The 25,098-nt window shown below is 44.8% G+C and overlaps 1 protein-coding gene and 1 long non-coding RNA gene across 5 annotated transcripts in view; one reads left to right on the top strand and one right to left on the bottom strand.

Moving 5' to 3' along the window:
• Positions 1-20,693: 20,693 nt before the first annotated feature.
• LOC310675246 lies at positions 20,694-23,131 on the bottom strand. The gene is made up of 2 exons (XR_014509991.1): positions 23,004-23,131; positions 20,694-21,035 (listed from the first exon to the last, which is right to left on the bottom strand). It is a non-coding gene; the product is annotated as an uncharacterized lncRNA (long non-coding RNA).
• Positions 22,899-25,098, top strand: part of MEIS1 (Meis homeobox 1) — a 150,320-nt gene continuing 148,120 nt past the window's right edge. For 3 of the 4 annotated variants that reach the window (XM_083435398.1, XM_083435395.1, XM_083435396.1), the window contains exon 1: positions 22,899-23,217. In XM_083435398.1, coding sequence (XP_083291524.1) covers positions 22,985-23,217 — 233 coding nt within the window. In that variant the 5' untranslated portion in view covers positions 22,899-22,984. The remainder of the gene's footprint in view (positions 23,218-25,098) is intronic. The other variant, XM_083435397.1, reaches the window with a different exon arrangement.

The raw sequence follows: 25,098 nt of genomic DNA, 5'->3' as shown, positions 1-25,098 counted from the left end.
CGTTTACATACAATTCTGCATGCACAGGCCTCTGTGTAAGTCTACATCCTCCACACTGGCACAACCTCTATCAAGAGACATATGGCAACCCCATTAATTTTAAGTTTGCAAAGAAGATTAGCAAAAAGATAAGAAGCTCTGTTAAACTGGAGAAAAGAAGGGCAATAGGTGAGGTGCAAGGAGCTAGAAAACAATTGACAGATAGGTACAAATCCTGAGGAGGAAACATTGATGTTTTGGAGGTTCTAGTTTCACTATTAGAATATCTCAAGAGTACAGATCAAATCAGAACAGGAAACTTAATTAGGTGCAGACTACACAACTGGCAGGCATTTGAAGAAATCAAATGACAATGGGGTGATCCCAGAAATGCTCAGTTGTTATTGCGTGCCTTGCTATTGGTTCCCTGCCTTGCAGGCCTTTCTCTGGCTGGCGTGGGAAGGTGGGGCCTTGACTGACTCCAGCTACAAAAGCTGAGGCTGATAAACAGACGCTTGAGCTCGGGTCTGTGGCTGTTGTCTTTATCTTTATAGCTTTACTTTAGATCTTGATGTGTTTTACGTGGAAATTGTTTGGTTTGGTTGTACATTTTTTAAATGTTTTGTCTATGATTCATTTTGTTATGTTGCAGTTATTTATTCCTTTTCATGTTGTAAGCTGCCTTGAGCATGGTTCGAACTGTGGATAGGCAGAAAACAAATAAAATTATGTATGTATGCTATTTCTTGAATTTGAGAGAAATAGTCAAGGTGTGTGTGTGTGGAGGAGAGGGGCTCAGGTGTTTGATTAACAGGAACAGGACTTTCATTTCATTTATCAATAACAAACAATTTATTTTCTGATATGACTGTACTTCATTGAAATTGTTTTTATTCTCTTTATAGAAGCTACCTTGAGTGGGCTTGGACCCAAAAAATAGTTAGCAAGCAAGCAAGCAAACAAACAAACAAACAAAAAACATTTAAAGCCTTTTACGTAACGGTACTGCCTAGGTTAAAATGGTTTTTAGACATTCCCAAAGCATATGTTAATTTATGGTTTGTTCAGTGCATCACTGTTATTAGACACATTCCAGCCAAAGTTAAGACCGTTTAAATCCCACTTATTTCAATAGGAGGGACTGAAGCACATGCTCAACTCATCCTTTCAACTCAGTGGAACTCAGATTTTTTTTTTTTTTACTTTGGCTGAATTATACCCATTATGCTTTATTGAAGTGTATTACTACAGCTGAGCAAAAGCTCCTCCAGTGCTAAGTAGAGTGGGAGGTGTACCTCCCATGTCTTATTTATAATTTCCCTGTTAATACAGCTCAGTATGGTGTTCGCTTTCTTCACAGTCGTGTGGCATTGCTAAACCATATCCAGCTTGCCATCAGCTAAAATCCCAGGTCATTTCCCACATTATTATTTGCTAGTGAGATATTTCCTTCATGCGAAAGGCTGGGCTGGATGAATCCCAAGCCGGAATTAAGATTGCCAGAAGAAATATCAGCAACCTCAGATATGCAGATGACACAACCTTGATGGCAGAAAGTGAGGAGGAATTAAAGAACCTCTTAATGAGGGTGAAAGAGGAGAGTGCAATATGGTCTGAAGCTCAACATCAAAAAAACGAAGATCATGGCCACTGGTCCCATCACCTCCTGGCAAATAGAAGGGGAAGAAATGGAGGCATTGAGAGATTTTACTTTCTTGGGTTCCATGATCACTGCAGATGGTGACAGCAGTCACGAAATTAAAAGGCACCTGCTTCTTGGGAGAAAAGCAATGACAAACCTAGACAGCATCTTAAAAAGCAGAGACATCACCTTGCTGACAAAGGTCCGTATAGTTAAAGCTATGGTTTTCCCAGTAGTGATGTACGGAAGTGAGAGCTGGACCATAAAGAAGGCTGTTCGTCGAAGAATTGATGCTTTTGAATTATGGTGCTAGAGGAGACTCTTGAGAGTCCCATGGACTGCAAGAAGATCACACCTATCCATTCTGAAGGAAATCAGCCCTGAGTGCTCACTGGAAGGACAGATCGTGAAGCTGAGGCTCCAATACTTTGGCCACCTCATGAGAAGAGAAGACTCCCTGGAAAAGAACCTGGTGTTGGGAACGATTGAGGGCACAAGGAGAAGGGGATGACAGAGGACGAGATGGTCGGACAGTGTTATAGAAGCGACCAACATGGAAAATAAATACAACCCAGGTGGTTAAGAAAGCCCAACAGAGACTCCATCTCCTCAGAGTATTGTTGAAGAACGATGTCAATCAACATCTGATGATCTACTTCTACCGGTCAACAATAGAAAGTGTCCTTTCATACTGCATCATTGTGTGGTATGCTAGTTTAAAATCATCTGACAGGAAGTGCCTACAGAGGGTTTGAATACAGCACAAGATATTATGGGCTGTCCCTTGAATCTACTGGATGAAATAGTGGAAGATCGTTGCCTCAGGAGAGTGAGGAAAATTCTCAGGGATGATTCACACCCTGGCCAGCACTTTCTTGATCTCCTGTCCTCAGGCGGAAGATATAGAAGCATTATTAGTCGCACCAACAGGGTAAAGAACAGCTTCTATCTGTGGGCTGTTAGGCTGCTGAATGAAAATATAACAACAGGGCAACTGACTTTCGGGTTTGGTGGATGTAAGTCAGTAAATGAGGGGAATTAAGACTAAGAGAGCTGAGTGGGGGTGCTCGTGGAATATCGCTGTATACAAGTTGTACGAGTGACAATAAAGTATTTCAATTTCAATTTCAATTTCAATTTCAATTTCAATATGAGTTTGACCAAACTGCAGGAGGCAGTGGAAGACAGGAGTGCCGGGCGTGCTCTGGTTCATGGGGTCACGAAGAGTTGGACACAACTAAATGACTAAACAACAACTAAGTGAGACATTTCCTAATTATTAATTGTGTTTTTGGTCATTCCTACTAAAGAGGGACGTGGGTGGCACTGTGGTTTAAACCACAGAGCCTAGGACTTGCCGATCAGAAGGTCGCGGTTCGGTTTCCACTTTGTTTACCTTAAGCATTACACAGAATTATATTCCAATGCCATTTGGCTCCATGTTTTTCTCTATTCCGATGTATATGTGTATATATGTGTATATGTGTATATATATACCTGCTAACCTAGGTAACACCACGCCTCTGATAATGTGGTCATGAATCCTTAAAGATAAAGGGATCCCTGACCGTTAAGGCCAGTTGCAGATGACTCTGAGGTTGTGTGCTCATCTCACGTTATTGGACGAGGGAGCCAGCATTTGTCCACAGACAGCTTCTGGGTCATGTGGCCAGCATGACTAAGCCGCTTCTGACGAAACCAGAGCAGTGCATGGAAACGCCGTTTACCTTCCCACTGGAGTGGTACCTATTTATCTACTTGCACTTTGACATGCTTTCGAACTGCTAGGTTGGCAGAAGCTGGGACTGAGCAACGGGAGCTCACCCCGTTGCGGGGATTCGAACTGCCGACCTTCTGATCAGCAAGCCCTAGGCTCTGTGGTTTAGACCACAGCACCACCCGCTTTCTTAGCCCACAATAAATCTATGAACCTTTAAGGTGCCACTTAATTCTCAGTTGTTGTTTTCTGTACATTCAGTATTTCTTTCAGATGTTTATGATGACAAAACGGATGGCATGTGATTCTTCCCTTTCTAACCTGTGTTAAACACTTCAAAGTCACATTTATTTTAATGAAAGACAGAAAACTCTGCATATATTTATGCTATGAGCACACAGTAAGCTTTTCCGAAAAGCAAATTAAACTAATCATCCAGCTAGTAAATCTTGTCATAACTATGTCAAGCTCATCTCGAAAAGTTTAAAGACCTTGAGGTTAAATCATAATTGCTATGGAGATGCCACCTAGCCTTTAAGATGGATATCTCCTAAGTGGTTTTTGTGCCACCTAGCTGGGATTTGACAGCCTAGCTTCAACTCCAGATAATGGGGAATGTAAATTTCTACTTATTAAATAATGAACATGTACAAGTATTTGGGCCCTTTTATATATACACACTAAACTCAGCCCATTATAGTCAACCATATTGTTAAACTTTTTTCTAGAAACCCACTAAAATTGTTGAGCCGTTTTGGGGAAAGCTCACCCAAAAATAGTGATTTTAGGCTTTTTGAGATATTTGCACTGCCTTTTCCATTACACTGCATTGCCATTACACCCAAGTTTCCCCTGACATTCCCCCAACACCATTTTTACACCAGAAAACCAGGACATGTCAGGAATTTTCCTGATGTATGGGAAGCCTATTTTTCACCTTTTTTATATATTTTAGATAACAGTAGATGGGATGAATGTGAGGTGTCTCATGTAGGCTCTTTTGTTGTGTAGTCGTTTAGTCGTGTCCGAGTCTTCGTGACCCCCTGGACCAGAGCACTCCAGGCACTCCTGTCTTCCACTGCCTCCCGCAGTTTGGTCAAACTCATGCTGGTAGCTTCGAGAACACTGTCCAACCATCTTGTCCTCTGTCGTCCTCTTCTCCTTGTGCCCTCCATCTTTCCCAGCATCAGGGTCTTTTCCAGGGAGACTTCTCTTCTCATGAGGTGGCCAAAGTATTGGAGCCTCAGCTTCAGCTGCAATTGTTGGCTCAAAACAACAGGTATATTATCCATTGCATCTCCCACCACTAGAACACTAAATAACAGTCATGATCAGCATATTTTTCTAGGTAGTCCTGAGCAGTAAAATGTTGCAGGAGACTTTAGGACTCTGAAGCCAGGGCAAACTGAGCCTGTTCAGGTGTGTGAGTTTCCTGCACGCAACTGTTCTGCACACCCAAATCAAACTAGCTTGATCTCCATTCACTTCTGCCTATGCAGGGCTTTAAGCTCCCAATTGCTGGAGGAAACTCTTGAGAGTCCCATGGACTGCAAGAAGATCAAATGCATCCATTCTTAAGGAAATCAGCCCTGAGTGCTCACTGGAAGGACAGAAATTTGAAGCTGAGGCTCCAATACTTTGGCCACCTCATGAGAAGAGAAGACTCCCTGGAAAAGACCCTGATGTTGGGAAAGATGGAGGGTGCAAGGAGAAGGGGACGACAGAGGACGAGATGGTTAGACAGTGTTCTCGAAGCTACAAACATGAGTCTGACCAAACTGCGGGAGGCAGTGGAAGACAGGAGTGCCTGGCGTGCTCTGGTCCATGGGGTCACGAAGAGTCGGACACGACTGAACGACTAAACAACAACAACAACAAAGCTCCCAATTGTTCCTACATCTAATGTTGTTTCTGATGTCAGGAGTAGGGCAAGTTGGTGTGTCAGTGGTACAGATTTACTATTTTAACACTCAAATGGGGAGGACCGGCAAGCCAAGTTTTATTCATGTGCCAAAGCTTCTTCATCCTTACTTTGAGATCAGGGGTTAAGTCTTTTTAAAAAATGAGAATGAACTATTTGGGGGACTGAATTGCAAGGTAAGCCCATTTGCACATTTGTTTATGAAGTTTCCTTAATGAATTCATACAATTCTAGCCTATGTGAAGGGACATGGACCTTAGACTTGATTTCACAGATTTTTACAATGCATACTATAAAGAAGACAAGGTGGGATAAATTTGGGGAACCAATTGTCTACTATGCGTCAGTGAAACCTGAAGGTGATTCTCTTTTCGGGAGGGTGTGATATGCACCTCAAGTGATAAAATAGTAAATCTATACCATTGACACTCAAAAGCAGGGGTAGGCAACCTAAGGCGCGGGGGCCAGATGCGGCCCATTCGCCTTCTCAATCCATCCCGCAGACGGTCTGGGAATCAGCATATTTTTACATGAGCAGAATGTGTCCTTTTACTTAAAATGCATCTATGGGTTATTTGTGGGGCGTAGGAATTTGTTCATTATTATTTTTCAAAATATAGTCCGGCCCACCACATGGTGTGAGGGACGGTGGACCGGACCACAGATAAAAAAGATTGCTGACCCCTGCTCAAAAGCAACACCAGAGGTGAAATCACCAGACAACTATGGTAGTGAAAGCCACTTTCCAATCATGTAAAGAATGAAAAATGAAAGGGAAATTGGGGGGGTTGAGTAAGAATGAAAAAATTATAAACCAGTCCAGTCCTGGTTGAGACTACTAATTGCAACGTTCATGGGGTTAACATTTTCCAGTTGTGCAAACAGTTTGGTGAAATGAAACAAAACAGTTATATTAAATAATGTGGAAGAGTTGTGCATGATACAGCCAAGTAATCTGGCTGAAAGAAAAGCCATTTGAACTTTTTATCAATAGAAATGTGTGCATCAATACCAATTTCCCCACCAGTAAGATAGCTAATATTTACTTTTGCCCATATAAGTGAATGGCTTCTACTGAATTATACAGGAGTAATTTAAAGAACTACATATGGCAACACTATTAAGAAAGAGGCACAATCTGCTGTTTTTGATGTTGGAGGGTCACTGGAGTCTTGAATAGAAACAATATCTCTAATTACAGTCGTTTTACTTCTTCATTACCCACAACACCTTTAGCTACTGGTCTTGACAACTGTCACCTTACTTTGCTCCCTAATTGTGAATGGCTACTGAGCTTTACAGACAGAGTATATGGAGCTGCTGCTTCTTCTCTGACGATCACTCGTAGCCAAGTAAGATTGTCTTCCATAAATACGGTTTTAACAATGAGTCCGTAAGTGACCGTGGAGGCCAATTCTGGATGCGTACATCCTTCCACAATGCGGAATGACTGAATCTGTATCCACTGCCCATGTGCCAGTTCATGACTAGGGGATTCCAGATTTCACGATCTTGCCCCCATTACAATTTGCTGATCGCCATGGGACTTTTGGTGTTTGGGTTGGGTTTTTGGAAGACGCCTGTGTGTGAATTTGTTTTATGTGTGTGGATCAGTGCACACTGACCAACGCACAGTCTTCGCAGTAGGGCTCTGTTCCGATGGCATGAAGTAGTCACGACAAACCGGTAGATTCCTATCTGCTGCAGCCTTCATCCGCCTTCACAGCCGTTGTAACATACCGCTTGTTATCATCCACGTGTTCTACCATTGAGGACTTCTTGGATCATTCTTTAGCTCCTTCCCGTTGACCTTTCCGCCTTGGGTGACCCTGCTGGGAGTAGAAGATTCCCAATGGCTTCACTCACAAGGGTCATAGGAACATGCAAGCCCACTCACCACGGCAAGGTGATGATCCAGCAAGTGGCTATACGGAGCTACAGTTGGTATCACTGAGATACGTGCAAACTATAAGTCCCAGCCATACGATAGTATTCCCATGTATCAGAGTGTGTGACAAGTTTGCACACACCTGTTCCTGTTCTGGCCGGTAGAACAGGAATCTTGAATGACGAACAAGAAGAATGAATAAACTTAGTTCGCTTTACTTTGACATCTCATGCTAAAGCAATCTCAGTGTTAGTTAGACATTTGTTTCATATTAAAATGTCTCAGACAAATACACATTTTTGACATTTTTCTGATCAAGTCTTACTCCAGACAGAAGTTCAGATGGAAATCTATCTGGAGTCTGCCATCAATGGGCACTACGTAAACTAAGAGATCAAAACACTCAATTCTACTCACAAATGTACATCACATAATTTGGATTAAAAGATACTGTGCCACTGACTGAAATGTGGTTGTTGCATATGAGGCAATACATATTGATGAAGAGAGACTTCAGGGGCAATAACTGAACAACTTGATTGCAGACAATCATTCTGCTTCCTGAAGAAAAATGAAGGAATAAATGCAGTTAAAAGCACATATACTTAAAGTGACCACACAGTAATGTAGTCTTAAAATTCTGTTAGCTGAAAGCTTAGAAAAAACGATGCCTTATGAGGAACGGCTAAGGGAGCTGGGCATGTTTAGCCTGGAGAAGAGGAGGTTAAGGGGTGATATGATAGCCATGTTCAAATCTATAAAAGGATGCCACATAGAGGAGGGAGAAAGGTTGTTTTCTGCTGCTCCAGAGAAGCGGACACGGAGCAATGGATCCAAACTACAAGAAAGAAGATTCCACCTAAACATTAGGAAGAACTTCCTGACAGTAAGAGCTGTTCGACAGTGGAATTTGCTGCCAAGGAGTGTGGTGGAGTCTCCTTCTTTGGAGGTCTTTAAGCAGAGGCTTGACAACCATATGTCAGGAGTGCTCTGATGGTGTTTCCTGCTTGGCAGGGGGTTGGACTCGATGGCCCTTGTGGTCTCTTCCAACTCTATGGTTCTATGATTCTATAAGAAAGATTCATTGCTTTCCACCTACAGACTTTGGTACAATTAAGGTTCTGGAATAGATAGACCATTGGTCTCACCCAGAAAGTTCCGTGTAAACTCAAGGCAAACGGTTAGAAAAAGAAAGTACATTTAACACAGAATGTACATCCTTAGACATCACCGATTCAAATTAAGCATGTGTTACAGCTGCCAAGAAGAAATGTAAGACAATAAAGTTCACCTGGGAGAAAACATAAAAGGGATCCCAGATAATATAAATTAAATTAAGAGTAGAAGAAAAATTGGAAACGGCAACATTTAGACTGAAGACCTAAAGGTCTCTGCCTTGGTCCCAGGTTTCAGCACCAGTAGCTTCCGTTTAGCTGAGATTCCTGCATTGAAGGGGGGGTGGACTAGATGACCCCACAGGGTCCCTGCCAGCTCTACAATTCTATTTATGAAATATTTCTAGAAGGCTGAACCAATAGAGGAAAAAACGGAATAATGTTGTAATTTTAGACTATCTAACTGTGAAGATACACAGAATGAAAGGGTTTAAGATCAGTGAGAAAGAGGAGGTTTGGTTTGAGAAGATATTGAATTATTTGGGTAGGTTTGAACAATTTGGGGCAATTAAAATGTTAAGAGTTAAATAAACTTTGTGGATAGAGGAGTGTTAACTTATATAAAATTGTACATATGGTTGATTTGAATATGTTATTATTGATTATATACCCAATGTATCAGCCGCCTGGGGGTTTAACTGCTTGTGTTTGGTTGTTAGTAAAAAAATAAATAAATAAATATTGTTTTTTTAAAAAAATGAAATATTTTTAGAAAGAAAACAAAAATGCTTAAATCACTTATAGTAGGTGTATGAGGGCGGTTTTGCACATAAGCTGGGTTTCTCCTTAAAGGTTACAGAGAACCCTGACCAAACTCTGTTCCTTTATGAATGTATGGGGCCTACTTCATATGCAGTAAACTCTCCCATTGAGAGAAATTCTTCATCATGGTATAAAATGTCACTCTCTAGCTGCATGGCCCCATCAATTTACTATTTCCATCTCTGCAGCTACAGCCACAGGACTGATGTATGTTGTTTATAACTGGAAAAATTTTAGGTCCGCAGGGCCTGTAAGACAGAGTTGTTCTGCCAGGTCTTTGGTCAGGGCTCAGCCTGACTCCCCCTCCCTTTTTGGACAAGAACGAGAACGAAAGAGGCCTCCAAGCATTCTCACAGGCCCATGTAAGATCAGCGTCCACAGCTGGGCCTGATGAGCATTTACTGCTCCCAACCCAAATCCTGCGGAAAGCCATCTAATTCAGAGTTTAATTTTATCCTGACTTGTTTTTAAGAGGTGATTTATTGTTTGATTTTATATCAATGTTTGTATTTGATGTTAGCCGCCCTGAGCCCGGTCTCAGCCGGGGAGGGCGAGATACAAATAAAAGTTTATTCTTATTATTCTTATTGTTATTGTTACCATTTGATTTTATCAGTATTTTTAATATATGCTTTATGCAACCTGGAGGCTTTGAGGCTTCGCTGACTAAGCAGTGTACAAATCCTCTTAAATAATAATTTTTAAATATTACATTTATACCCCCACCTTTCCTGCAAGGAGCTTGAGCCGGCACTCATGGCAGTCTTCCACCCTATTTTATTTTATTCCATCAAATTTAAATACCGCTTGGTTGTTTTTTTATAAAAAAAATTCAAAGTTGTTCACAGAGAGATAAAACAATAAGATCATTTTTTAATAAATTGCAGTTTTACAACTCTATGATATACCATATCTTTTGCTCTATAAGACTCACTTTTTCCCTCCTAAAAATTAAGGGGAAATGTGTGTGCGTTTTATGGAGCGAATGCAGGCTGCGCAGCTATCCCAGAAGCAAGAACAGCAAGAGGGATTGCTGCTTTCACTGCGCAGTGATCCCTCTTGGTGTTCTGGCTTCTGAGATTCATAATTTTTTTTTCTTGTTTTCCTTCTCCAAAAACTAGGTGCGTCTTGTTGTCTGGTGCGTCTTATAGAGCGAAATATACGGTAGGTTAAGGCAAGAGAAGGCGACTAGCCTGTCAACCATTGAGCTTCTAGCTCAAATTGAACCCTGGGCTTCAAATCCCTAGTCTAGCTAACCATGGTACACCACACTGGAGCTCTTGGGGACCTTAGCATACAGAAACTAGGCTTCTCTGCATGACACAGATGCTTCCAGAGGGGAGGGGTTGTGAACGGGAGCAGCGTATTCGGATCCCTGCTCCTGATTGCTTCTGCTGCCGCGGCCAACCCTTCCAGCCGACCAATAGGGCCGGCTGGTGGGCAGGGCTAGCCGCTCGGATGGCGGTTAGGCATTGGAATATGTGTGCTGTGTTGGAGGATTGGGTATGCACCATCATCTACCCCTCCTGTTTTGGGTATTCCATTAAAGGAATCCGGTGGTCGTGGATCCTGTCTGATGCCCTGCTGGTGGCTAGGGCCATGGCACAACCCCCGGTGATGTCTTGGGGGAGCTTCCAGTTGTATTTGCATCAACAAGCTCCTCCCATTGGTTGTTAACCCTGATATGACTCCCGGCTGTGCAGGGTGGAGTCTGGTATTGCTGTTTCATCCAGTGCCTAAGCCAATACTACTCACATGCTGTAACCAATAAAGGTAAAGGTAAAGGGACCCCTGAGCATTAGGTCCAGTCGTGACCGACTCTGGGCTTGCAGCACTCATCTTGCTTTATTGGCCAAGGGAGCCGGCGTACAGCTTCCGGGTCATGTGGCCAGCATGACTGAGCCGCTTCTGGCAAACCAGAGCAGCACACGAAAACGCCATTTACCTTCCCACCAGAGCGATACCTGTTTATCTACTTGCACTTTGATGTGCTTTCGAACTGCTAGGTTGGCAGGAGCAGGGACCGAGCAACGGGAGCTCACCCCGTCAAGGGGATTCGAACCACCGACCTTCTGATTGGCAAGCCCAAGGCTCTGTGGTTTAACCCACAGCGCCACCTGCGTCCCCATAACCAATAAAAGTTGTGACCTAATTTTGCCCATTAAACCTAAAATAATGTGTTTGTGTGTCTTATTATAATCCTATGCGGGTGGAGGGTCCTTACAAACACACATTTGTTGCCACATTTTATCTTTAGTTGTGGACCTTGAAAACCAATGCATGCAGTGACCTAATTATCTTTGCAAATGGCTACTCTATTTCTCTAAGCTCCATTGCCTGGCTATCAGTTAGCCAAATTCACTGTCATTTTAATTCACTCTATTGCCATCAACCACCAGGTTAGTCCCACTGGGCTATGCACACAGTACTCCAGCTTTTCTAACAATTTGATTTATGCAAAGATGGGTGAGTCGTCCCCCCTTAATTTGTTTGTAGTGGCACTCCATAAATTACGCTGCAAAACAAGGAAGGAACAGGGGTCTTTTGATCGCAACCTGAAAATACCTCCTTCCCTTTCTAGGCTCTGATACATTTGATTTCAGGTCTGAAACTTGAACATCTAAATTTGAATGCCGTTCCAATAAAGCTTCGTTATCAAAGGCAGTTCTGTGCGAAATGCAACTCTCCGAAACAAACTGCAAACATTTGCAACAGAGTTAAAAAACAAAACAAAAGTGATACTTGCCAAGTGTTTCTTCTGGTACCTAGAGCTGACTTTATGTAACTCTTTCTCATCTAACAAAGGCTGGATGGGGGGGAGTATTAATATTGTATCTTAACTGCACTGATCTCTGCAACATTTTAATTTATAAAAATAAAGTTTCCTGTATCGAAAACAAGAACAGGTTCTGCGTGCCTTTGGTCTACTTAACAGTTGATTCCCTATAGGGTAGATCTGACCCCCTGTGGAGCAGCAAGAAGACTGCATGGAACTGCCAAGCTCAATCTCCATCTGGGAAATGACCACCACTAGAGGTATAATAATAATAATAATAATAATAATAATAATAATAATAATAAATTTATACCCCGCCCATCTGGCTGGGTTTCCCCAGCCACTCTGGGCGGCTTCCAACAAAACACTAAAATACAATAACCTATTAAACATTAAAAGCTTCCCTAAACAGGGCTGCCTTCAGATGTCTTCTAAAAGTCTGGTAGTTGTTGTTCTATTTGACATCTGGTGGGAGGGCGTTCCACAGGGCGGGTGCCACTACCGAGAAGGCCCTCTGCCTGGTTCCCTGTAACTTGGCTTCTCGCAGCGAGGGAACTGCCAGAAGGCCCTCGGAGCTGGACCTCAGTGTCTGGGCAGAACGATGGAGGTGGAGACGCTCCTTCAGGTATACTGGACCGAGACCATTTAGGGCTTTAAAGGTCAGCACCAACACTCTGAATTGTGCTCGGAAACGTACTGGGAGCCAGTGTAGGTCTTTCAAGACCGGTGTTATATGGTCTCAGCGGCCGCTCCCAGTCACCAGTCTAGTTGCCACATTCTGGATTAGTTGTAGTTTCCAGGTCACCTTCATAGAGCGCATTGCAGTAGTAGTCCAATAACCAGAGCATGCATCACTCTGGCGAGACAGTCTGCGGGCAGGGAGGGTCTCAGCCTGCGTACCAGATGCAGCTGGTAGACAGCTGCCCTGGACACAGAATTGACCTGTGCCTCCATGGACAACTGCGAGTCCAAAATGACTCCCAGGCTGCACACCTGGTCCTTCAGGGGCACGGTTACCCCATTCAGGACTAGGGAATCCTCCACACCTACCCGCCTCCTGTCCCCCAAGAACAGTACTTCTGTCTTGTCAGGATTCAACCTCAATCTGTTAGCCGCCATCCATCCTCCAACCGCCTCCAGACAGGAACAGGTTTAGAGTCTAAACACATTCTTCTAACGGTGGTTATCCTGTGAGATAAGCAGACAGCCACTGCTGAGCATTTTTTTAATATTAAAAAGTAGGTCTCCTCTGCCTGTAATAGTTGTGTATGGTAGGTAGGCAGAAGTTCAACCAGTGTAGAGGCCTTTCCCCATTACTATACCCTCTGCTGAGGATACTGAAAGAGTTGCCTGTCGGTGTTTCTGAATGTCAAGGGAGAGCAAAGTTGGCAACATCATTAGCACATGCCTCATACAGCACCAACAAGCTGAGGGAAGAGGCTACTTCTGAGGAACATGAAGATTTCACAGTCCTTGAAGACAATGGCGTAGCGTGGGGGGTGCAGGGGGGGCCGGCCGCACCGGGTGCAACATCTGGGGGGGGCGCTCGCGCTCGCAGCTCTCTGCCCCTACCTGGCTCACTCACTCTCTCTCACTGCAGTGCTGGCTGTGCAAATCCGATCCGAGCCGCCGGGTCGCCGCCCACTGTGGAGGGGAGGGTGCCAGGCGTGCGGTGCGGAGAGAGAGCGAGGGACTATCTGGGGGAGGGACAGTGCAGTGGGGGGGGCAGATTACTTGCCTTGCCCCGGGTTAGGGGGCGCAAATTACTTGCCTTGCCCCGGGTGCTGACAACCCATGCTACGCCACTGCATTCACCCCATCGTCCCTGGAGAGGAGAGGGGGCGCCTCAGGTCCCTTCTTGGATACTAAGTCTTTTGCTTGCTAACCTTCTTGGATACGACTTCTTTAAAAAGAAGTAGTAAAAAGTAGTAAAAGAAGAAAAAGTAGCCCATCTTCAGGTGGGCTGAAGATGCTCTTAAATTGCTAAATAATTCCCAACTCAGCCATGAAACGCCTCCTCCCCTGGGGAGGGGGGGGGTTGAATATGCTTTGTCAGCTTTTGGAGAAAGCACGATTCAACCCAAGCACATGGCTCTCATCCCTGCCCATTCACGTGTATTTGGACGCAAGTCCCCTTGATTGTGTCAGCCTTTGGGATTGGTTCTGAGGATCATAGGCACAAGTATGGCAGACAATCCTGTGTTGCGTTGCGTTGCGTTGCGTTGCGCAAGGAGCCAGTGGCATAGCGTGGGTTGTCAGCACCCGGGGCAAGGCAAGTAATTTGCGCCCCCTAACCCGTGGATTTGCGCCCCCTAACCCTATCCCCCAGATGTTGCGCCCGGTGCGGCCGGCCCCCCCTGCACCCCCCACGCTACGCCACTGCAAGGAGCGCATTTGCACCCTTCTGGAGCCCACGAACCACGGGCACGCGCGTTCTCCTGCCGTCCTCACTCCTTTCACACGCGATTTGTGAGTCCTCTTTTTTTTCCCTAGGGCTGCCCTTTAGGATTAAGCTGCGCTCTCCGCCTCTTAGCCCTTCTTGCGCCAGTGGGAGAAAGCAGATGCCCAGACAGTTTGGTGGCTCCATTTAGTAAAGCCAAGATGCAATTATGCAAAAGACCTTGGTCGCGCAGCCTCCGCGGAGATCAAGAGACCACCGCGCAGGAATGCGCTGGCGCCCTGTCGCCGGCTCGGGGGCCGAGCTGGTGGGGGAAAGAGGCGCCTCGGGGCCATTTGTTGACTACGGGTTTTATACGCGCTCTGCTGAAGGATCGCGCACGGTGCACCCCCTCCAGCCCAGCCCTTTCTCCTCCTTTGGAGGTCTGATCCTCTTTCACACCCTGACACATGTCCCTTTTCTCTCTGCCCCCTACCCCCCCCACCCCTCCCCTCGTACCCAGCTAAGCCTTTCAGGTGGAGGCTGAATTAGCAGCCGGTGGGAGGCGAGACTGATGCCTTTTTGTTGCTACGAGTGACCCTCTCCTCTCACTCCACCCGGTGCCTCTGAAATTAGCTGCCTTCCCTTCTGGGCTGGGGTTTGGAGACTCCGGGGAGGCAGCTGCTGCTGGTACCTGCGAGATAGAATCACGTTTCCCCTTCGCATTTTTTTTTCTTCACCCGCCTCTAATCCCATTAGCACACCTGAAATAATAGCCTCGCTGGGTGACAAAACGCCGCCTCTTTTTTCCCCTTGGTTTTGCCGCTTAGCGGAATAAAAGAGAGGGTTTCTCATTTGGGCTGCCTGGGTGTTTTGTCTTGTTTTTCTATGCAGAGGGGAGGGCTCGCGCAGCGGATCAAAGGCCTTGGCACTGAGCACCCTTTTTTTTTGGGAAGGAAAGTGGCACTGAAATCATTGATGCTTCCACGCAGCGGTGTTTCCTATTGATATGTAAAGGGGGGAGGTGGGTGGGAATCCTGTCACCATCTCTTCTGCCTTTGCATAGTAGAAACCAAAATCTTCTTTGCCCATATATATATATATATATATATATCTCACTCACATCAGTCTTAGGCAGCTGATTTCAGAGTAACATGTCTCAGGAAATGTGCTTAGATGACCTCAGCTTTGTATCCTCATCTTAAACATGTTTACTCAGAAGTAAGTCTCCCACTGAGTTCAGGACTTAATTGCATGCTATATATTTAATGGTTATTTGCTTCAGTCAACATCACTTTGACATGCTTTCCTAGTGATTGCTAAAGAGAGTTTTATACAGAAGCATAAGGACCAATTTATATAATATGAATCCCTTTCCCCCTTAGTTTTTAAAAATGATTAAGGAACATTACATTTTAGAAGGTTTTGGGAAAGTCCCCTCCCCTAAATTATTATAATATACCAAGGAATATGAATTCAATGAGCCTTTCTCTTTTAGGTCATGTCTGGTACATATCAAAGACATCTGAAACTGCTGCTTAAATTTAAGGAAGATTTTTCACCCTCTTTTGTGCATGAGAAATCGATGGGGCTAACTCCTGTGCTACATAGGAAATAATATAATTGTGAACATTATTTTAATCCCTCCTTCAATACATTAGTTTAAGTCATACTGTTCTATACCAAAACCAACCACATTACAGTATAGGAGGATATTTATGGTGCGTGATGTTCCAAAATTCACTCAAGCTATGGGAATTTTTTTTTCATATAAAAATGTTTTTGATGTACACTGCCAAGAGCCATGGGCTGGTGTTTTATTTTGATGCAGTAGAGAGCCTCCATTTAAAAAACAACCTTTGCGTTGTTTTTCTTCTTCGTCATCAGATGAGGTCTCTGCAAAAGCACTCGGTATGTCTGCAGCCCCTTTTCACCTCTGATTTACTAAGGAAAACATTTCATGCTTGTAAGAGCCCACTTAAAAGACTCCGTCCTCCAGCCTCTTCCCCGGCAGCGTCCGAAGGTGTAGCGCCACCAAACAGCGCCCACAGGCGCACCTCATGACCAAACTGAATCTATGCCTCTCTACTCAGAAGTAAGTTCCGTTGTTCTCAATGGGGCTTGCTCCCAGGTGTATTAGGACTGCAGCCTTTCAACCGAACACGTTTTCATCCCTCTTAACCTGATAAGACAACTTTATGTCTCTCCCACACGAAACCACAAACAGTTGTTTACTTTCCCAGCGCCTCTACCTTCTCATAATAATTTGCTTCAAACCCAAATTATATCTAGTTTTTTTACTTCAGCTAATTTACTGCGCGACTAACATTTTTATAGACTGGGTTAAGAGGCGATCTCTATCTCTTGCCATTGAAACACCTCTAGCAATAAAGTATTCGCTTATTTAATTCATTAAAACGACGCTTCTTTTCCTTTATTCGCCTTTCTTTGCCTTAAAGTTTCGCGCACAAACTCAAACAGCAGCGGCACATTAATAAACTTTATTGTTACAGTGAATTAATTCCTGGCACAGTATTGTACTGCTTAGGTACTGCAACGTATTGAGTACCAAGAATGTAACTTGGTCAACTCCGAAATGTGGAATTTGCCGTGTCCCGTCCCACTCCACGCACTCGTATATTCTGGCTGAGAGATCACTTTTATCCCAAACGAAAGTTTTCTTGACAGTGGCTGTAGTTTTTCCAACGTCCAGTAGACGGCATAAACGTTCAAGCCTTCAAATACCAGGCGACCGAGCAGGTTTTGTTTTAAATAATTAAGCAAGCTGACTTTTTTTATTCAGCGAGTGTTTCGGTTGCTTTTGTTTTTGTATGAAGCAAGTAGTATATTCACATAAATTACGATGGTCATATTTTTTGTAAAAAGAGGCAGACTCTTAAATCAGGTGACAAAACCTACCCATATTCATAACTCGAATTAAATATAAGCAAATTATCCCACAGCCCTTACCCCAAACCTGCTGAAGAGCATCGTATAAAGGACTGATTTATAGATCTTTAGTCTTACAACTATAGTATGTACACCTGAAATTCTTTTGTGGCGTTTTCTGTAGTTTGGGAGAACTAAACTCCTGTATCTGAAATTTAAATCATAACAACAAGCTCAATGTTCAAATGATTTTCCACTGCACGCCAACAAGTTACAGCGGCTCTTTCGGAACTATAACCGTGAAGCGACTGGGAAGAGTTTGTGTGTGTTTTAGATGCATAAACCAGGCAAACTTAGGTCTAGACCCCCCCTCCACTTTCTTGTTATGTGCAACTCCGCAACATCACACGTTTAAGTTTCTGAAAGGCTTCCATTTTGACTTCACGCCACGCTCCTTGCTCACGTAGGAGTTTTTCGTGACAAAAGTCGAGGGTAGTAACTCATTTCCCAGTTAATTTTAGTTTTTAACAAATTTATAGCGGTGTTTAGAAAGTTTTAAGGCGACCGTAAATTTTATTAGGAATATTTTATTAAGCCCTCCATTTAATTAATAAAAGACCTCTATAACTCTGAAAATGTCAGAGCTGGTAATTATGTTAAACAGTCTAGCTGCCTTTCTCTCCCTCTCCCTCTCTCCCCCCCCCCCGCCCCGCGCCTAAAGAGATTCAGGCATTTTAAAGACTTGAAAAGAAAAAGCCACTATGCAAAGTCCTGCTTTCTCCTCCTCCTCCTCCTCCTTCTCCTCTTCCTCCTTCTTCTTCACCTCTTTCTTTTTTTCTTTTCTGCAGAATGCGTTTTAGGCCTCTCATTCTCCATCCAGACTGTTTACTGAATACAGTGATTTGGCCATTTTGCCTTTGCCTGTCCCGGTAGTACAACCTGACCTCTGGTTGACTCCTGAACTGGACCAGGCGCCCTTTGTTTTCAGAAGTCAGAATCCAGTAAACAAATCTTCTCCAACTCCAAGCGCCCCAGTCCCCGGCTCGCACATGGCCACTTGATTCATCTTCACTTAATCCCCCCCTCGGTTAACCTCCTTTTATTATCACCTTCTCAGGTTTTGCCCTTTAATGGATCTTTAAATAGTTTTCTTTTTCGCTTGCTCACAGACATTCATTAAGCGTTTGACTTCTTTTTGCTTTTTGGTAAGGTCACTCCGATCACTTCAAACTCTTATCTGCAGCATTCCTTCATTATCTCTGCCACATTTAAAATCTGTTTTCTTTTGTTTGTTTTTCCTTATATCATGCCCTAAAACCTAAATACTGATGGATGGGGGGTGACCAGGGAGGAAAAACACACTTGTGCTGCTGGCGTTAGGATAATGACATCAGGCTAGTGTGTAACATCAGCCTGTAAAGTTTGTTTGTTTTGGTGAATATTTAGTAATGTATGATGTCATGGATCGTCATATTAAAACTAGAAACTTGTACTCGGGAAGCTGGGAGGCAGGAAGATTCTGTTTAAGGTCGTAGGCGCAAGAGACTGGTAGTTTACACTAGTGTAATCCGTCGGAAATAAATGTGACTACTCCAGAATAAATGGTTAATAATTTACGCCCTATCTGGGGTACACGTCTCATTATTTTTCTTAAACTTGACATCTTAGGCAGTGTTCCTTGAGAGCCAGCGCCACTGAACTCATCAGGATTTACGTTCGAGTAAACACGCATGAAATCGGGCTGCCCAAAGTTCTGTCAAAAGTATGTGCCCTGTTTTTAGAAATTACTATAGAAAAGTCTACCCTGGCCCTGAAACATCTTGGTGTGATTCGCCATTGAAACTTTTGAGAACTTTGCTTCTCGTTCATATGCGAGGCCTGCAGCGGTGTCGAGAGCCAGAATATAACCTCTGAGGAACTGAAACCAAATGGGCCGAACAGTCATCATTGAACACTCACAGAAGCTGTGCTCGAAACACCAGCGGAGCACGTCCTTCTAAAAGCAGTAGCGTCTTGGAAAGAAAACAATAAAAGTTGTAGCCAGTTTTCTGGGGGTTTTTAGGTTTTTTAAAAAGCTCGCTGCTCCCTTTTCGTCTCCTCTGCACAGTTTTCTGAAAGAGTAAAGAGGCGACCGCAGCGAGACTGTACACTTCAGAGTCCTAGTACGGATGAGAAGTCAGTAATACAGTGAATTCAGATCCCAGGTTTTGGGTTGAATCGGGTCAGGGCTGGGGAGCGGGCGGGCGGCGGTTATAGTTGCATTTCCTAAAAAGGCCATCCAGTTGTGAAGTGTGGGCCGTTGTAGTCGAAAGCACAAAACCCAGGGCTGCCTCGGACAGTTTACGTAGATAGTGAGGAACTGTGAGTTTCCTTTTTCCTTTTAATAGATGATTAATTGCCGCCCGCTTAGTCTTTTTATGACCAGTATATTGCAACTCGATACGGCCACGGTGCAATTTCTCACAGCAAGTTCCCGCTGTAATAACTGTTTGCTAATTGTTAAAAAAAAACAAAAAACCCTTATCCAGAAGGAGCTTTGCGCAAACAATTTGTACTACTGTAATTACACTGTAAAAGTGTTTTAGCCTCGATTGGGCTGAATTAATCTCAGAAAGGCCTGGGAATGACACTGGGTACAAGATGAATAGCTCCTTTCCTTTCCCTTTCTCCCAGACCCACCCCCTTCTAAAGAAGCATTGCAAGGCTAGGAATGCTTTCCTAAAAGAAACTTAGGAAGCCAGGGGGTCTCGCTTCTGTTATAGAGAAGCAGCACACAGGAGAGTGAGAGGTCATGGTCCAACGGGGGTTTTAAAGTGGGCAAAATTGCCTTACCTGGGAAGCTTTAATTTTTCTACCAGCCCCCGCCGCTGGTGCGTATGGCTGAGGTATCTCACCGCGAGGTGGTGTGCCCAAAAATTGTGTGTTTGTGTGTTTGGAGTTTGTTTCTGAAAGTAGTTTGAAACCTCCTAACACCAGGGGAACAATATTTGCCAGTATGCAGCAGATTGCTCGTTCTCTCTCTTTCCTTTCTATGTTTTCTTTCTTAAATAGAAGAATGCTTCTCCCCTCAGGTGAACCCGGTTCTTGGAAATATGAGCGTGGAGCGATTACTCCGCCACTCTTCGGCCACATCCATAAGGCTGCTTGGATACTTGGTGTGACTGCACGGCGGTTGGATTTTGCGCTTTATTCCCCCACTCGTTGGACTGATGTGATAGATGTCAGGCCTTCCTTTTCTTTCCCTTAATACTCAACTTTTTATCATCTCCACCAGCCAACAACAGGTATTCGTCTCTAAAGAACAGGGGCCGGAAAAATAACAGACCATTGTACGGGGAATTGTGGAAAAAAGAGACCCCTTATTATTGTGAATCTTCGCCTTCAGCTCCCAGAAGCGTCTGTGCGCCGTCCCATTTCTGTTTGAAAAAGCAAATTGAAATCAACCCCTCCCGTCCTTTAGAAATACATGTTTTGTGGCCCAAAAAACCTTAATAGCAACACGCAGGAGACAGAAAGCGAGGCTGTGCTGTTGGAAGCAGCAGCAAAATATTTCTGTTAACGTTTCACTTAAGAGTCTTCTTTGGCCCGAACCAAACCTTATGTGATTTATTTCTGTTGAAATATATTGGTAGAGCATGTGAGAAGAAAACCATAACATTGCCACGGTGCTAGATCAGAGTGGACAGAAATTCTTCATTCGAGGAATGAATTGGAACAACAATAACAAACTTTTTTTTTTTAATCTGGAACACTTCATGATACCTCTGCTGCCTATAAAAGGTACCAAACTGCAGCTTTTACTGTCACGTGTGAACAGGATGCTGCGCTCAGGAAGACGCCTGGAGATGCGATCCCCGATCCAGCTCACCTCTTGCCTTTCTGGAATCACTCGGTGCAGGGGGAAGACATCTGTGTGAGCCGACCAAGAAAAAACATTATACCCAGACAAAGTGACAGAAGTGTAAACCAGTTCCCCAAGCCCACTCCAAAACAGAAGAGAGAGCACTGGATCTCACATTTTACCCCTTTTTAAAGAGGCAAACCAAGAAAAACCAAGATAAAGCCTTTTCCCACCCGCCCTCTCTGTTTAATAGTAGCAGCGGTCGTGTTCCCCTTTTGGATTAAATCCCAACACAGGGCATGGCAAATGAGCAATCTTTCTGAATTTAGCAACTTCGGTGCTCTGTGAAGTGGCTTTGGGGGGAGGAGGCGCTCCCCGCAGATCGAAGCTCCCTGCTGATCGATTATTTGATAATTGATTTCTCTCAAAAAAAACCAATCCATGCCTGGCTTTTCGAGAAAAGGTCCTGATTGGATTACAGCTGCTCCACTGCTGCCTGCGGCGGGGGAGATTCCCCCTTCTATGAGTTTTTCAAAAGGAATGGAGGGGAGTCGGTGGGGGCGGGGAAACCCTGCCTGGCGGAGATCTCTGCTCTGGGGGGGAAAGATGTAGCAGTTTGGAGACAACTCCTGGCGCAAACTCCTCGCCTCGGACGGCGGAGGTGCAGTTCCAGCAAAGCAGGCTGGCTTGCTCCCCTAACAGGGCTTTCTTCTCCCTTAACTCCGCTTCCTTTTGTATTGGCTTGCGAGAGGGAGAAAGGGGGACGCGTAAAAGTCCTGCGATTCCAAGGCGCCAGGCAGCGGCTCCCTTTTACAGAGCGAAGAGTAAATAGAAATTAATCACTTTATTTCTAGACAAAGGAAATGGCCACTAGCCTCGGAGGTTGCTAACAGTGTAGTGAGGGGTCGCTGCTGCATGTGCCCTAGATGTGACACGGGGGCGGGGAGTGGGCGATCTGGTGCACCAGACACAGCCCCCCCCCCTCTATCTCGTGTGTGCGGGGTGTGTGTGTGTGTGTGTGTGTGTGAGAGAGAGAGAGAGAGAGAGAGAGAGAGAGAGAGACGTCTTCAGAACTGACCTCGGTCCCATTTGATGAACCTAAGCAGAACCGCAGCCACAGAAGCAGATTCACTACAAGAAAGAAAGAAAGAAAGAAAGAAAGAAAGAAAGAAAGAAAGAAAGAGGGATTGGATAGGAAAGGTGGAAAAAGCCCTAAACGTTGACGAGGCAGAGGAGAAGAAGATAGAGAAATTCTGTGCAAAAGAAAACACACACACACACAACCTTCAACGCCACGTTGGGGTGTGTTTAAAGAGAAACCACCCAACGCCAGAAAGCCCATTTTCTCTTGACTTTCGCCCCTCTAAGTGATTCAGAAGGTAGCAAAGGAGAAGCTGGAAGTGAGGGGAGGGGGTAGTCTTCCGACGAGCAGGAGGAATCGCGCTCCAAAACATTCGTGAATCTTTTCAAACATCAGGCAAGGTCTGCCACTTGAGGCTTAAAGGGAGGTTGTTTTAATGCACGTGTTGATAATAGGTGTCCTCATTTTAACTTCTGCTGAGAAAACGTAGAGGAGGAGGCATCTTTCCAGCATGCATTTATGTTGAGCTGGACTCCAGAGAAGTCCTCCATCCTCCAGTTAACTTTTTCATTTCCACGAGGACGCTGTGCCAGGACCCCAGGAGGAAAGGACTTGAGAAGGCCTAGTGGAAAATGCATTGGAGACTGGCCCCAAGACCAATGAAACAAAAATAGAAAAAAAACAACACCCCCCAAACCAAACCAAACCGCAGGGAAAACTTCTTTCACTTTTTAAAAAAAAAAAGATGCGGCCTTCCCGGTCCCTTATGTTTCGCCATCTTCCTCCCCAAGTGACAGAGTGGATCTTCTGTACGCCTTGGTTCCCACTCTCCTCGCACCCATCCCAGCACACGAAGTTGCTCCCCCCCCCCCCTTTAAACTGCACTGCGAAGGACTGGCCTTCAAGCTGACCCTTTTCTTTTCCCTCCTGTCTATTATGCAGTACGACGATTTACCCCATTACGGTGGGATGGATGGAGTGGGGATCCCGAGCACCATGTACGGGGACCCCCATGCCGCCAGATCCATGCAGCCCGTCCACCACATGAATCACGGTCCTCCGCTTCACTCCCATCAATACCCGCACACAGCTCACACCAACGCCATGCCCCCAAGCATGGGCTCCTCCGTCAATGACGCTTTAAAGAGAGATAAAGATGCCATTTATGGGTAGGTACAGCTAGCATCAGGTTCATTAGCTTAAGACGTGCTCGTTCCCCGTTCCTCCCCTCCCTGAAGAAAGCCACCGTTTACTCGAGACCGTAGGTATATAATCCGGGGCAGCCGAGGCTTTGAATGGGGATGACGGAGCAGGGGTGGCGACGGGTTGATTTCAGTGCCTCTCCTTGCCAATCTATCTCGGATGGACAAATAAACACCCTCTCAGAGCGAGATTTTGAAGGATAAATGCAAAGAGGTTGAGCCACTTTACACTATCATTCTAAACACCGCAACACACCTCGCCTAAACCCATGACTTGTTATAGGTAGAGAGGGAAAGAAGGAATGAAGATAGAGAGAAAGAAACTGTGGTGGCAGTAGACATAAAAACAGACGGAGCTGATTGCAAGTAAAATCTTTTCAGAAATAGTTGAGAAATAATGAATATTTCCTTTGCCCCCCCCTTCTACGTTAAAGTAAAACGTTTTAAAATCTAACAAACCTTTAAATAATGTTTCATTTTAAATGAGAACTTCAAGGCTGACTGCTAAGTTGCAACCCCACGACTCGCTATAGCATTTGAAGCCTCTCCAACGTGGGAACCTTAAAAGTAGGGTTTTTTTTGGTGGGGGAGCTTGATCTGTCTCACAAATATGACTTAAAAGGAATGATCACCAATTCAGTTTCAATTCGGAGTGTGAAGGACAAGGTGTAAAATAAAGGAGGACATAACGTTGCTGTGGCAAAATGTTTAAAACGTGAGATTTCATCAATCCCACAATGTTATTTATTATAGTGCAGTAACCAGGCAGTGTGAGAGAGAGAGAGAGAGAGAGCGAAAGAGGCATTGGAAAGGGATAGTCTAGGCCAACTGGAGAGGAAGGGCTGGTGTCACACATTTTAGCGGTTAGAGATGGGTGACTTTTAAGGGGACGTGTGTGTCCCCCACCCTACCCTCCACGCCTGCACCCCCACCCGTTCCAACTCTGGTTGGCAATTTAGCTGAGCTGCGTAACTTCGCAGCCCACTCCAAATTATAAATAAAAACAGAGTCCCCACTCCACCTTAGTGTACATGGGACTCCATTCGGTCTCCCCCACAGCTAAACCTACAAAAGAAGATTTTTTGCGGAGGGGGGAGATATTTCAAAATGGCAACTAGACCCGAGGTTAGTTTGAACTTTAGCTAACGTTAACAAGCTCTCTGACCAAGTTTGCTTCAAAACGGCCATCCTGGAGATCTCTATGGCTCAGGCCCTTGGGATCCAGGTCTGGAGAGTAGCAAAGTGAGCAGTGATTGGAGAAGTGGGTGTAAAAAGCCGGGGGGGGTGCCGGTGGCTGAGGAGACCTGCTGCTGTAAACTTCATTTTGGACGCTCCTCTTGAATTTGCTCTAATTGCTGTGTCGTCTTGTGTGTTGCTTTGGTGACTCTTGTATTTTTCTTTCAGACACCCCCTCTTCCCCCTCTTAGCACTGATTTTTGAGAAATGTGAATCAGCGACATGCACTCCCCGGGAACCCGGGGTGGCGGGCGGCGATGTTTGCTCCTCAGAGTCTTTCAACGAAGACATAGCAGTGTTTGCCAAACAGGTCAGAAAACAAGTCTCAATGCAAATCTCTTGCACTTTCCCTCCTGTACTGTTCCAAATGTCTGATGATGACGAGAGTAATAGCAGCAGCAGTAGCAGCAGTAATAGCAGTAATAAAGTGACAAGGCTAGAATGCATTGGAACTGTTATCCCTTGTCACACACGCCCCCTCCCCGGAATGGATCGCAAGCCTCTGGCCTCAGGTTCCTCCCCACATTGACTTGGGTGCGAGCCTCGGAGGTTTTCTGCCCTCTGCCCGCCACCTTGCAAAGGAGCCTGCTTCAGGCTTTTGGACCAAGGCGC

Source organism: Podarcis tiliguerta (assembly GCF_965153285.1).
Source record: "Podarcis tiliguerta genome assembly, chromosome: 3".
NCBI classification, from domain to species: Eukaryota; Metazoa; Chordata; class Lepidosauria; order Squamata; family Lacertidae; genus Podarcis; species Podarcis tiliguerta.
Note: the sequence above shows the minus strand (reverse complement) of the source record. Positions and strands in the feature narration are given on the sequence as shown.